General features: G+C 43.7%; 1 protein-coding gene across 1 annotated transcript; it reads left to right on the plus strand.

Moving 5' to 3' along the window:
- Window positions 1-9907: 9907 nt before the first annotated feature.
- Window positions 9908-12523, plus strand: LOC137359251 (probable G-protein coupled receptor 139; the record flags this gene model as incomplete). Its single annotated transcript, XM_068025310.1, has 2 exons — window positions 9908-9974; window positions 11679-12523. Coding segments are annotated over exons 1-2 (912 nt in total), but the record flags the coding sequence as incomplete, so codon positions are not given.
- Between the last annotated feature and the right edge of the window lie 515 nt (window positions 12524-13038).

Below are 13038 nucleotides of genomic sequence, written 5' to 3' on the forward strand. Positions count from 1 at the left end.
AATTCATTCCATCTGCGCTAACTCCGGAGAACCCTTGGCATTAGATGGCAGGAGCATCTCTCCAACACAGAAGTCCTCGAGGCGGCCAACATCCCCACCATATACCCCCTACTAAGCCAGCGGCGCTTGAGATGGCTTGGCCATGTGAGCCGCATGGAAGGTGGCAGGATCCCCAAGGACACATTTTGCAGCGAGATCGTCACTGGTACCAGACCCACCGGCCGTCCATGGCTCCGCTTTAAAGACATCTGCAAACGCGACATGAAGTCCTGTGATAAGCAAAATACTGCGGATGCTGGAAATCTGAAGCAAAAACAAGAAATGCTGGATTCACTCAGCAGGTCTGGCAGCATCTGTGGAAAGAGAAGCAGAGTTAACGTTTCGGGTCAGTGACCCTTCTTCGGAACTGACAAATATTAGAAAAGTGCTTTTCTAACATGAAGTCCTGTGACATTGATCACAAGTCGTGGCAGTCAGTTGCCAGCGATCGCCAGAGCTGGCGGGCAGCCATAAAGGCGAGGCTAAAGCGTGGCGAGTCGAAGAGACTTAGCAGTTGTCAGGAAAAAAGACAGAAGCGCAAGGAGAGAGCCAACTGTGTAACAGCCCCGACAGCCAATTTTATCTGTAGCACCTGTGGAAGAGTCTGTCACTCCAGAATTGGCCTTTATAGCCACTCCAGGCGATGCTGCACACACCACTGACCATCTCCAGGCGCTTACCCATTTTCTCTCGAGACAAGGAGGCCAAATAAGAAGATTCACTGTGCAGCGTTCCCCCGTGCCCTGTGTTTAATCTTGTGAGTATTCACTGTGCAGCATGCCCGCTCGCCCTGTGTTTAATCTTGTGAGTATTCACTGAGCAGCTTCCCCCGTGCCCTGTGTTTAATCTTGTGAGTATTCACTCTGCAGCATTCCCCCTCGCCCTGTGTTTAATCTTGTGAGTATTCACTGTGCAGCATTCCCCCTCGCCCTGTATTTAATCTTGTGACTATTCACTGTGCAGGATTCCTCCGGGCCCTGTGTTTAAACTTGACATGACTGACTGTGCAAGATCCCCCCGGCCCTGTGTTTACATTTGTGACTATGAATTGTGCAGCTTCCCCAGGGCCCTGTGTTTAATCTTGTGACTATTCACTGTGCGGCTTCACCCCGCACCCTGTGTTGAAACTTGTGAGTATTCACTGTGCAGCATTCCCCCTCGCCCTGTGTTTAATCTTGTGACTATTCACTGTGCCGCATTCCCCCTCGCCCTGTGTTTAATCTTGTGACTATTCACTATGCAGGATTCCTCCAGGCCCTGTGTTTAAACTTGACATGACTGACTGTGCAAGATCCCCCCGGCCCTGTGTTCAAATTTGTGACTATGAATTGTGCAGCTTCCCCAGGGCCCTGTGTTTAATCTTGTGGCTATTCACTTTGCAGGAAATCCCCGGGCCCTGTGTTTAAACTTGACACGAATCACTATACGGGATCACACCGGGCCCTGTGTTTAAACTTTACACGAATCACTGAGCAGGATCCCCCGAGCGCTCTGTTAAACTTGACTTGAATCACTGTGCAGGTTCCCCCCGGGTCCTGTGTTTAAAATTTACACGAACCACTGAGCGGCATCCCCCGGGCCCTGTGTTTAAACTTTACACGAATCACTGAGCAGGATCTCCCGGCGCTCTGTTTAAATTTGACACGAATCACTGGGCAGGATCCCCTCGGGCCCTGTGTTTAAACTTGTGACTATTGACTGTGCAGATTCCCCTCGGGACCTGTGTTCAAACATGTGACTATTCATCCTGCTGGTTCTCCCGGTCCCTGTGTTTAAACTTGACACAAATCACTGAGCAGGATCCCCCCAGGCCCTCTGTTTAAAATTGTGTCTATTCACTGTGCAAGATCCCCCGTGCCCTGTGTGTAAACTTGTGACTATTTACTGTGCAGTATCCCCTGGGACCTGTGTTTAAACTTGTGACTATTTACTGTGCAGTATCCCCTGGGACCTGTGTTTAAACTTGTGACTATTTACTGTGCAGTATCCCCTGGGACCTGTGTTTAAACTTGTGACTATTTACTGTGCAGTATCCCCTGGGACCTGTGTTTAAACTTGTGACCATTTACTGTGCAGGATTCCCCAGGCCCGGTGTTTAAACTTGTGAAATTCACCGTGCACGTTCTTCCCGGGCCCTGTGTTTCAACTTGTGAATATTTCCAATGCCGTATCCCCTTGGACCTGTGTTCAATCATGCGACTATTCACCTTGCAGGTTCTCCCTGGGCCCTGTGTTTAAACTTGTGACTTTTCACTGAGCAGGATCTCCCGGACCCTGTGTTTCAACTTGTGATCATTCACTGTGCAGATTCCCCCCGGACCCTGTGTTTAAACTTGTGACTATTCACTGTGCAGGATCCCCCGGGCCCTGTGTTTAAACATGTGACTATTCATTGTGCAGGATTCCCAGGGCCCTGTGTTTAAACTTGTGACCATTCATGGTGCAGGATCCCCCTGGCCCTGTTTTAAACATGTGTCTATTTATTGTGGACGTTGCTCCTGAGCCCTCTGCTTAAGCTTGTGTCTATTGTGTTCAGATTCCCCGAGGCCCTGTTTTCAAACTTCTGACTATTCATTGTGCAGATTTCCCCCATGGTGCCCAGTGTTTAAACTTGTGGCAATTCACTCTGCAGGTTGTTCCAGTCCCTGTTTTAAAAATGTGTCTATTCACTGTGGGCGTTGGTCCCGAGACCGTCTCTTTAAACTGATAACTTTTCACTGTGCAGATTCCCCTCGGCCTTGTTTTTAAACGTGTGCATATTCAATGTGCAGACATCCGTATTTTTTGCAACCATATTTTTTGCAACCTTGGTCATTTGGTTGACTTCGGGATGAGCTTACAACCACAAGCCTGCGCCATCTCAATGACCCATTCCTCGTCCCCCGTTTCACCTCAAATGCTGCTGAAAACTTATCAGTGTCTTTGCCAGCTCCAGATTTGAATGTTCAAACACACTCCTGGCCGACCTCTCACATTCTACACTCGTATTGTTTCCTCTATTTATTTGGAGGAATCATACTCACTGTGTCCGCTGTCAGAACCAGCTGCTGCCCACGTTCACTAAAGCTCATGAATGCTAACCAGGGAGGAAATCTGATCACAAAGCCAGGAGCCAATCAAACAGCAGCCAGCACAAGTTGTCCCTACTTCCAGTAAGTCAGGGTCACATGACCAGGCTCTGCTCCTGGTCAATCCCACCAGCCCTGTCTCCGACTCCATTTTTTGTCTATCCACGACCAAATCAGGAGCACAGCATAAACAACAGGTATCCTGAATGCCACAGCTCAAATCCTGACCAGGAATAAGACCCCAATCCCTGTCCCGTACCTTTCCACCAAATTCCCCTTGTCCTCATTGCTCCACTGAAATAATTTGAAGAATAGTGAACGACCATATCAATCCTATTGTAGATGACACCCTGTCAATCACAACAATCTGCCAAGATATAAATCCTTGTGAACTTATTCCACTCCTCCCTTGTCATCTGTTGTCGAACAGTATTTGTTATGCATCACTGTTTCTGCTGCGCCGTAACCAAGTGTTTCCCAATAAACTGTACCCAGGGCATCGGAAACTCCAGCACACCATCATTTCAACTCTCTTCTTGTCTTCAAAGCTCGCCTGGAAGTCGATATCTCTCACTACGTGCTCAACAATCTCGCACTCTCTCTATTTTTCCACTTCCTCTTGATGTCACGCTGTTTTAACCTGCTCTATTCTGTCTTCTGAGATTTCTTTTTGGATGTGTGTAGCACCTTGTTAATGTAAATTGTAATGGTTGTGGTCGGCGACCATTTCGCTGCAGGTCACCACCACCCCATACTGTACGGTTTGGGTTCACCCACTTCTTTCCTCATTGCAGTGGAATGCATGCTGCAACGTGCATACGTAAAGGAGGAGACGAACCATCACAAGTCGAGTGATACTGGTGAGCTGTCCTATAACTGCAGGAGCCTGCTTAGATTGGAGGATCTGTGCAATGGGATTTGTGTCTCTTTTTTTCAATATATTTTAGCACTAATATCATTTGACACAATTACTTTAATATTATTGCCATGCCCAGTAGAGCCATGTCAAATTCATATCTTTTAAAATAGAATTTCACTGAGTGTGTAGCATTTTGTAACTGACCTTTCTTTTAAAGTGGACCATACGAGCCGCAAATGATGGCCACCAAAGGTCATCTGACCTGATCAGTGAATTTTTAAACAGACATACTGTCTCGCAAGGACAATATGATACATCCCAGATTAAGAAGTGGCGCCTCCACGTATCCTGAGAGAATCCAAAAGGCAATCCTGAACTGAATGGGTCTTTCTGAAACAAAGACCGTAATCAAGCAATAAGCCAGATAATAAATAATATGCCTAATTCCAACATCATGTTTGGGAAAGGGAAATGTGATAATGCACATAGTAAGGTAGCCATATTGGTTTCTTTTTATTCTTTAAGTGCTGTCTGAAGAAAGACACGACAGCAACAGCAGAAAGGGCAGCAGAAAGGGCAGCAAAATATATGCCTTAATAATTGGAGACTGTAACATGGTGAGGATTCCAAGCCTGTTCCATTTCGAGTCCACAAGTACTGTAAACTGACCACGTGGTAACGAGACGACAAGCAACCAAGTTTGTGGCCTGCAGAAATTCTATCCCTTTAATAGAATCTTTAAAGCCACTTCAGCACCTGAATCTGGCTGTTGAAATTAGCGAAGCTACACTTCAGGAGTGAAGATGTATTTTTCATAAGGTCTGCAACATGTCTTTTCGAGAATGAGCCATGTGAATTATGAAGTATTAGTTTGCTTCTAAGCTGTAAAAGTTCACTATTCTTTTCAACTGTACTTTCCTTAAGTGTGTTTCTGTGTGTCGCTATGTGAGTGTGTGCCGCAGCATTAGATGTCGGGGTGAGAGTTGAATCAACAATTCAGAGGTTGTGCATTCATGCAATGCGGGACATGTGAAGAGCAGTTCTGTTCTTCAAACGGAGCTGAAACGCTCACATGTGGCTTGTATATTCGAACAGGAATCACAAGAAAAATAATAATGTACAATGGACACATTGATGGACTGCGAACAAAATGCTGCGAATGAGCCAATGTTGCAAATGATTTGTCAATTGAGTATGCTCTAACTGTGATTAAGAGCAGCTGATACTAATTGTGGAAAGAGCAGAGTCCACATGGAGCACTGTGAATAAAGCTATGTGGAAGAAAGACCGACTCCTGCTTTGTCCTTTGGCAGATGCATGTTTACCAAATTAACAGAATGGTCCTGCATTTTGCGCCTTTCCAGGATCTGATCTTGTAATTGGGATGTTTTATGCTCCTTCGTTGATTTCTTTCAGGGCGTGGGATTTACCTGGTTTCAGGCCTGTGCAGGGCAGGTGAACGAAATATTCTATGAGGCTGTCAGTCACGCCCTCAGGGTAATTCAAACCAACACGGAACTTCTTCACCACAAAGTAAAAATCTGCAATAATTGCAATTTATGTGAAGGAGAGGCAGAAGGAGGTGGACATGCTTTTGTTGGTAGATTTGCCTTGTAGATTTTTGGGGGTTTGTTGAATGTCAAGTTAGTAAGTGTAGAACTGATCCATCCTGATATTGTGAGAAATGGAACATGCAATCACGTAAATATTTGGGAACAAAATGTAAAATTAGGATGTCAGGGAGAAATAGATCTTCCCAAGAATGGAAACGAAATTGTTGAAACAGGCAAATGTTTGTATTTACAAAGAATTGAATCTGATTTACCAGAGAGTCCGAGTGTTTGATTCCTGCTTGACATGAATGTGAAATCTGTGGCAGCTTTGCCTTTATGGACAACTGGAATAGACCTCGGGATTAAAGGTTTCTTGTTCCTGTGTTTAGCTAACCCAGAAGATACAATGAATTCCTCGGGCTGGAGTTGTATTACTTACTTTCCGTGGAACACCTTCAACCTGTTGTCAATCACATTCAGAACTCTGAGCCAGAGCTGTGCTGTTAACATCTTCCTCCATCACCTCCCAACTGGACCCTCAAGCTACAGATCCATATACAAGAAGGTAACGAAAGGCCTCCCATTACCCCGACCCTGCACCACCGCATTTCCCCCTGTTACTACGACGTCCCGCCATGTAGTGGGAAGAGACGGTCCATCTAATAACCCAAAGTAAGGTTTGCAAGCCCAATGGTTCGATGGATAGCAGCATAACTCTCCATAATGTGTACTCCCCTTGACAACATGTAACGAAGCACTAACGGGGAATAAAAGAGCTTGTATCAGATCCAATGACCCCTCCGCCTGTCCATATATGATACAACCCTGCGAATTGTCCTCGTTTTTAGTTTAGTTTTAGCTTAGTTTAGAGATACAGCACTGAAACAGGCCCTTCGGCCCACCGAGTCTGTGCCGACCATCAACCACCCATTTATACTAATCCTACTCGAATTGCATATCCCTGCCACATCCCCACCTGTCCCTATACTTCCCTACCACCTACCTATACTGGGGGCAATTGCTAATGGCCAAGTTACCGATCAACCTGCAAGTCATTGGCATGGGGGAGGAAACCAGAGCATCCGGAGGAAATCCACGCAGACACAGGTAGAAATTGCAAACTCCACACAGACAGTACCCAGGATTGAACCCGGGTCGCTGGAGCTGTGAGGCTGCGGTGCTAACCACTGCACCACTGTGCCGCCCACCTGATTATTACAATGTATCTATTCGAAATTATCAAAGCCAATCAAGAAGCTCTTGCTTGTTTCCACAAATAAATCAACGACAGTTTATACTTCCTCCATCTACCCTATAATTTGCCTCTTGCAATTATTCGGTCGAACACTGAGGCCAGGATGAGATGAAGTCTACTCTGGTTGAATGGTGGACAAATTGAACCTTTCTTCCTTCACTCACGCAAAAGCACATCACATTTTTTGCATTGTTTGCATCCGGCTTGTGCTGATAAAAGGAAGCTAAAAATAGCATCACACATTTTCCAGGAAATGGCCATGTCCAACAAGAGAGAATATAACCACCACCCCTTGATTTTCATCATCGTGGTCACTCCCCAGTTACCACATTATCAATATCATAGGCGTTACCATTGATCATAACTGGGCCAGACAAATAAATGTTGTTGCTCCAAGAGAAGATCAGACGCAAGGATTTATGCAGCAAATAACTCCTCCACTGACATTTACATCGCAATCTACAAGGCATAAGTCAGGAATAATGGAATGCACTCCACTTTCCTGGATCTGTGCCACCACCAAAAACACTCAAGCGCCTCAGCAAGATCCAAGCAAATGGGTTTGCTTGATGTACATCTGATGCACCATACTAACACTTAACTGCTTCCACCACCAGCACACAGTGGCTGCTGTGTGTACCATATACAATATCACACCGCAGGAAGTTACTAAAATGTATTTGACAGCTCCTTTCAAGCATGAGACCTCTAACACCTAAAAGGATAAAGGAGGCAGATGCATGGAAACATGAACACCTGAAGGTTCCTTCCATGCCACAGACATCCTGAGTCGGAACGACATCGCCATTTCTTCATTGTCTTCATTTTCTTCATTATGGGTCAAAATCCTGTAACTTCCTTTTTAATAGCACTGCGGGTGTACCTAAAGCTGATGGAGTCCAGTGTTTCAAGAAAGCGGCTCCCCACCTCGTTTCCAAGGAAAACAAAAAATGGATAACAAATTCCAGCCTCGCCAGCAATACCCACATCCAAGGAGCAAGAAGGAACACTCTTCACCTTGCTAACTCAGTCTAATGTACCGGTGTGGTACATTGGTGCCCTGCCCGGCCCTGAGCTCAGCACATTCTCCACCATTTATGAATAAGCGGTCTCCCAATTAAAATCGTGATGAGGAGGAATTGCTTCTCTTGAAAGTTCCATCGCATTTGGAATTCATTTACCCAGAAGTCAGTGGAGTCTGGGTCTTTGAATATATTCAAGGCTGGTTTAGACTGACTTTTCATTTGCGAGGGAGTGAAGATTTACTGTTTTCTGGTGGGAAATTGGAATTACAGCCATGGTCAGGTCAGCCATTATGGTATTGAATGCAGAACACCATCTATGGGCTGAATGGCCTACTCCCACTTTTATTCCTAAAGACTGTATCATCATAGGTGAAAGGTAAACTGTTGCATCTCTTGCACTTGCATAAGAAGGAGCTGCGGGCAAGCATACCACATCTTGGGTGTGATTGAAGAGTGAATACAGATAATTTGTTCGCGATTTTAGTTGGACATGGTGGAAATGGAGGAGGATGATGTGTTGAAGGTGGAGGAAGTTGGAATGGAAAGTGAGAATAAGTGAATTAATATCATGGTTCCAGAAGGTCGGGAAGCGGTGAGGACAGTAACTCGGGTGATGGAACAGATACAGCAGAGTCCTCTGCAAAATTAATGTGAGGAATGCACGGTTAATGTGAAATGAAGAGACTACAGAAGCTCTGGTATGGAAGATAGCATCGTTGGGATAAACAGAAGGATGAGGAAACTGAGAGAATGGAAGCTATTATTTATGCAAAGTGGAGTTGGAGGAAGTGTGGTCAAGATAACTATGGAAGTTGGCGGATTATAGTAAATATTTATGCAGTATCCGTCCACTTAAAATGAGAGAGGGAATTCGTGGAAGAGAAGTGAACTGTCACAGGTGGACCGTTTTCAGGCGAAAGAGGTAAAGATTTAAATTCCATTATGATTAAAGTTTCAAACTCGATGTGAAAGAAGGGTTTGAATCAAAAACAATCATCGATGTATCAGATAAAGAGATTGAAAAGGGAAACAGAGGAGCTTGGACTGTGTGAGGGACGGAACGATATTGACATTCCTACCATTGTGTCCAGTTCCAGGTACCGAACTTTGAGGAACAATGTGCAGTCTTCACAGCGGGTGTAGAAAATGTTCAAAGAGAAAATCCCAGGGCTAACAGATATTTTATGCCGATAGATTAGAAAATCGGGGTTGTTCTCCTTCAAGAGGAAATTGAGAGAAAGCTTGATAGAGTTTTTCCAAACCATGGCGGTTTAAACGGAGTAGACACAGAGAAACCGTTCTCATTGGCAGAAGTGCCGAAAACCAAAGGACACAGGTTGAACGGATTGGCAATAGAATTCATGGCGACATGAGGGAAACTTATTTCTACACAGCACGTGTTTAGGATATGAAATGAACTGCCTGAGAGTATGGTGAAGACAGATTCAATCAGAAGCGAATTGAATAAACAACTGAAGAGAATAACAATGCAGGTCAGTGATGAGCAGATCTGGGAGTGTGATTAGTTGAGCTGCCTGTGCAGAGAGCAGACACGGTCAAGACAGACTAAATGGTCAAGTGCTGTGTTGCAACCATTCTATGTTCCTTTTTGTTTGAATATATGAATTATTGAACGGAATTCCACAGATAAAGAGAGCATCCAAAGGAGAGACGAACATCCCTTCGAGGCTTCCCTGACGTTAGGAACTTAATTTCTGAACAGTCATGCAGAGTGAAGGCAATCACTAAAACAACAAGAGATCTAAAGATAGGGCTCAAGATTTATGTAGGACTTCCTTGATTTCTGTTTAACACATTTTCCAGTTATGATTATTTGCTCATTGTGATCAGATTTGTCCAGTCTTGGGGGTGGGGATGGGTCCAATTCAATTTTCGTGGAAAATACATTCCATTAAGAGGGAATTAACCCAACTGTCGTCATCTGTTTGTTCAAGATTAAGAAAAACTGTTTGAACAATGTTGCAACCTCAGTATTCCATTGGCGATACGGGAGGCTATAAAGTTAATGCACTGGGAATGTGTCAGCTCAGAATGTACTTCAAAGATATTACCTGCAGCATGAACAGACCTATCACTCCAAGCAGAAAATGCACCGACCAATGCAATGGGTGCGGAACATATTCTATGTGATCCTTGCTATAATTGGTGTTCCTGGTAAGGATGTATAACCAATGAAGTTTTGTAAATCTGCGTATGAGCTGGTTTCTTCCCTTACCATGGGAATAATAATATTACATGAGATCGAACGGTTACAGTTACACAGACACACATTCAATAATTTAATTGCATAATTTTCCTGAATTATCTGTGCAGTTTTAATCTGTTGTCTCAATTGTTTCTAGCTCAAGGCACTATGCATTGTAAAGTGATTGAATTGTGTGGAATGTTGTATTCTGTAGAATCACAGCTCAAAGCAGGAAAATCTCAGAGGGGAAGGATTACAGCAGTTATCTGTTAATGTAGAACTATAGTGTGTGTGTGCACTAACTGGAGTGGAGCACCTGACCTCAGCTATCATGTAGAACTGGGAGTCTCTGTAACTACAGAATAGCACTGATTGTGGCTGACTAAATGATGTGGACCACTCAACACTAGGGACCATGTATTTCCTGGAGTATCTGTCATTACATTCAATGCGGGTCCCCATCTTACTCTTTCTCTAAGTAGAGTTGTTGACAGCACTATCAGGTGCTGATTAATATCTTTCCCGAGCACGGCCCTGAGAAGCCTTTGGTCATGAGTGACTGCAATAATAAATAATCCTCTTCAATATTACGAGAAACACTGATGGCTATGACTTGTTAATAAACATGTTACCGATTCTACAGCACAGAAACTGGGCATTCGGCACAACCAGATCACAACTGTCTTCATGCTCTGTCTGAAGACATTACAGCTCATCTAATGCTATCAGCATATCCTTCCAGTCCTGTCTCTCTCATGTACTAACATCGCTTCTTCATTTTTTCTTCCATTACAACTACTCCAAGAGGTCTAAATTCCATGTTCTCAGCACTCAGAGTATACAGGTCTCTCTTGAATTCCATCGTGATTTATTGATGACCGTCTTATTTTGAGGAAATGCAAAACTGGCCACCAGCAAAGGTGGAAATATCAGATCTACGTTTTCCCTCTCTAACCCCTATATAATTTTGAAGCCCTCTATTAGTTCAACACGCATCATTCTCTTAACGGCAGAATAGAGCCACAGCATATCCGAATAACTATAATCTCTCAGTTATGGTATTATGTTTGTGAAGAATACGTGCACCTGCTGGTTACCCTGGATATTGTTCATCATGTGTAGTCCAGAAGAGTACACATTATTTCTGTGTTCAATAACCATCTTTATAATAGGTTATTATAAAACTTTTCTTTTAATGATATTCCTGTAGAGATGAAAGCCCATGCTGTGATCACATTTGCATTGACTCAGTAAATTCCCTTTTCAATATAACTCATTTATACATCAGAGGGAGTGGTCCAAGACGTATGTGTGCCTCCAATCCGAGGGACTGGTTCGAGTCAGGGAGGAATTTCTTCGACCCCAGGGAGTGATTCGAGTCCAGGATGGGTTCCTACAGTGGCAGTGGTTGGAGACTGGGTGCAGGTCTCCAATCTACCCTTTTTTAGCTCCTCATTGCGATGTTTAACTTGCTGGCCAGCGTTAGGTGAGCGGGGTGCCGGAACTACCCGTCCAGGATTTGTTAACTCTGGAAGTGCTGAGGTTGGAGGAAGGTTGGGGTCATGGACCTGGTCCCAATCCACACGGTTGTGGTGCTGAAATCCTTCCTGGGTTGAGAAGCGGAGAATATTTTTCAGTAATTTACAACCACTTTTCCCTTTTCTCATTTACAGTTAATTTAGTGTCAATTGTGATCCTGTCCAAGGGAAATTGCGGACTCTCCAGCTGCACCACCCGCTACCTGGTGGCCATGTCAATGGCAGATCTACTGGTTATTATCACTGAGATCATACTCCGGAGAATCAATAATCTTTATTTCCCATTAAATTTCCTGGACCTCACCTCTGTGTGTCGCTCTTGTTATTTCCTGATCCGTGCAGCCATCCACTGTTCCGTCTGGTTCACCATCGCTTTCACATTTGATCGTTTTGTCGCCATTTGTTGCCAGAAGCTGAAATCAAAATACTGCACCAGGAAAACTGCCACTGTTGTTCTATCAACAACCAGCATTCTGCTTTGTCTAAAAAATATTCCCACCTACTTTAGATATAAACCAAGACGGGTAATTGACAATGTAGAATGGCGCTGCTCGAATAAGCCAAGCTATTTTACTGACCCTCGATGGATTGGATTTGCAATGTTTGAAAAAGCTTTAACACCATTATTGCCTTTCATGTTAATTCTGTTGCTGAACGTTCTGACGTTCAGACACATTTTAGTGACCAGTCGAGTTCGTCAGAGACTGAGGGGTCAGAGCAAGAAAGTTAATCACAGTGACACTGAAATGGAGAGAAGGAGGAAGTCTATGATTTTACTCTTCAGTATATCTGGCAGTTTCATATTTCTGTGGTTGCTGTATATGTTATATATTTTTCGTATTGGTGATTTCTTAGATGATGATTCTTACTATATTTTTGGAAAGCTTGCATATATGATGCGGAATTTGAGTTGCTGTACAAACACATTTATTTATGTGGTCACTCAGACCGAGTTCAGAGAGCAGTTAAAGAGCGCGGTGAAATATGCAGTTACATCAATTATTAAATTAATTAATAAACAAAACAACTGAGACCAGCTTAAACATCCAGTGGTTAATGGACGAGAGGTAACCGCTAGAGGTCCAGAAGACAATGGCCTGTTGGAGTAAAGACAAACAATAGAGCTGTCAGTGACGGGAAGAGGGGGTCGAGAGCAAGAGGATCGGATGTAAATTAGCAGAAATCAAAAAAGATAACGAGCAGTGAGCAAAGGGAAAGAGATGACCTTTGTAAAGGGGTCAGAAGGAGAGTGATTGCGCTCCCTAAAGAAACTGCTGTGAAAGAGGCTTGAACTGGATATGACACCTTTCATTAAAGAGGAACCAAGTAGTTTTAATAAGTATGCTAACTGACTTGATCAATTAAATATATCTGCAGAAAAAAACATTTATATTTAAACGCATAATTTTTCCTGATATTTCACTAGACACATTTATTATTAATTGCTTTGCCACACTGGAAATATTGAGGTGAATTGTTTATGATAGTTGACATT

Source organism: Heterodontus francisci, unplaced genomic scaffold, assembly GCF_036365525.1.
Source record: "Heterodontus francisci isolate sHetFra1 unplaced genomic scaffold, sHetFra1.hap1 HAP1_SCAFFOLD_124, whole genome shotgun sequence".
In the NCBI taxonomy this organism is placed as follows: domain Eukaryota; kingdom Metazoa; phylum Chordata; class Chondrichthyes; order Heterodontiformes; family Heterodontidae; genus Heterodontus; species Heterodontus francisci.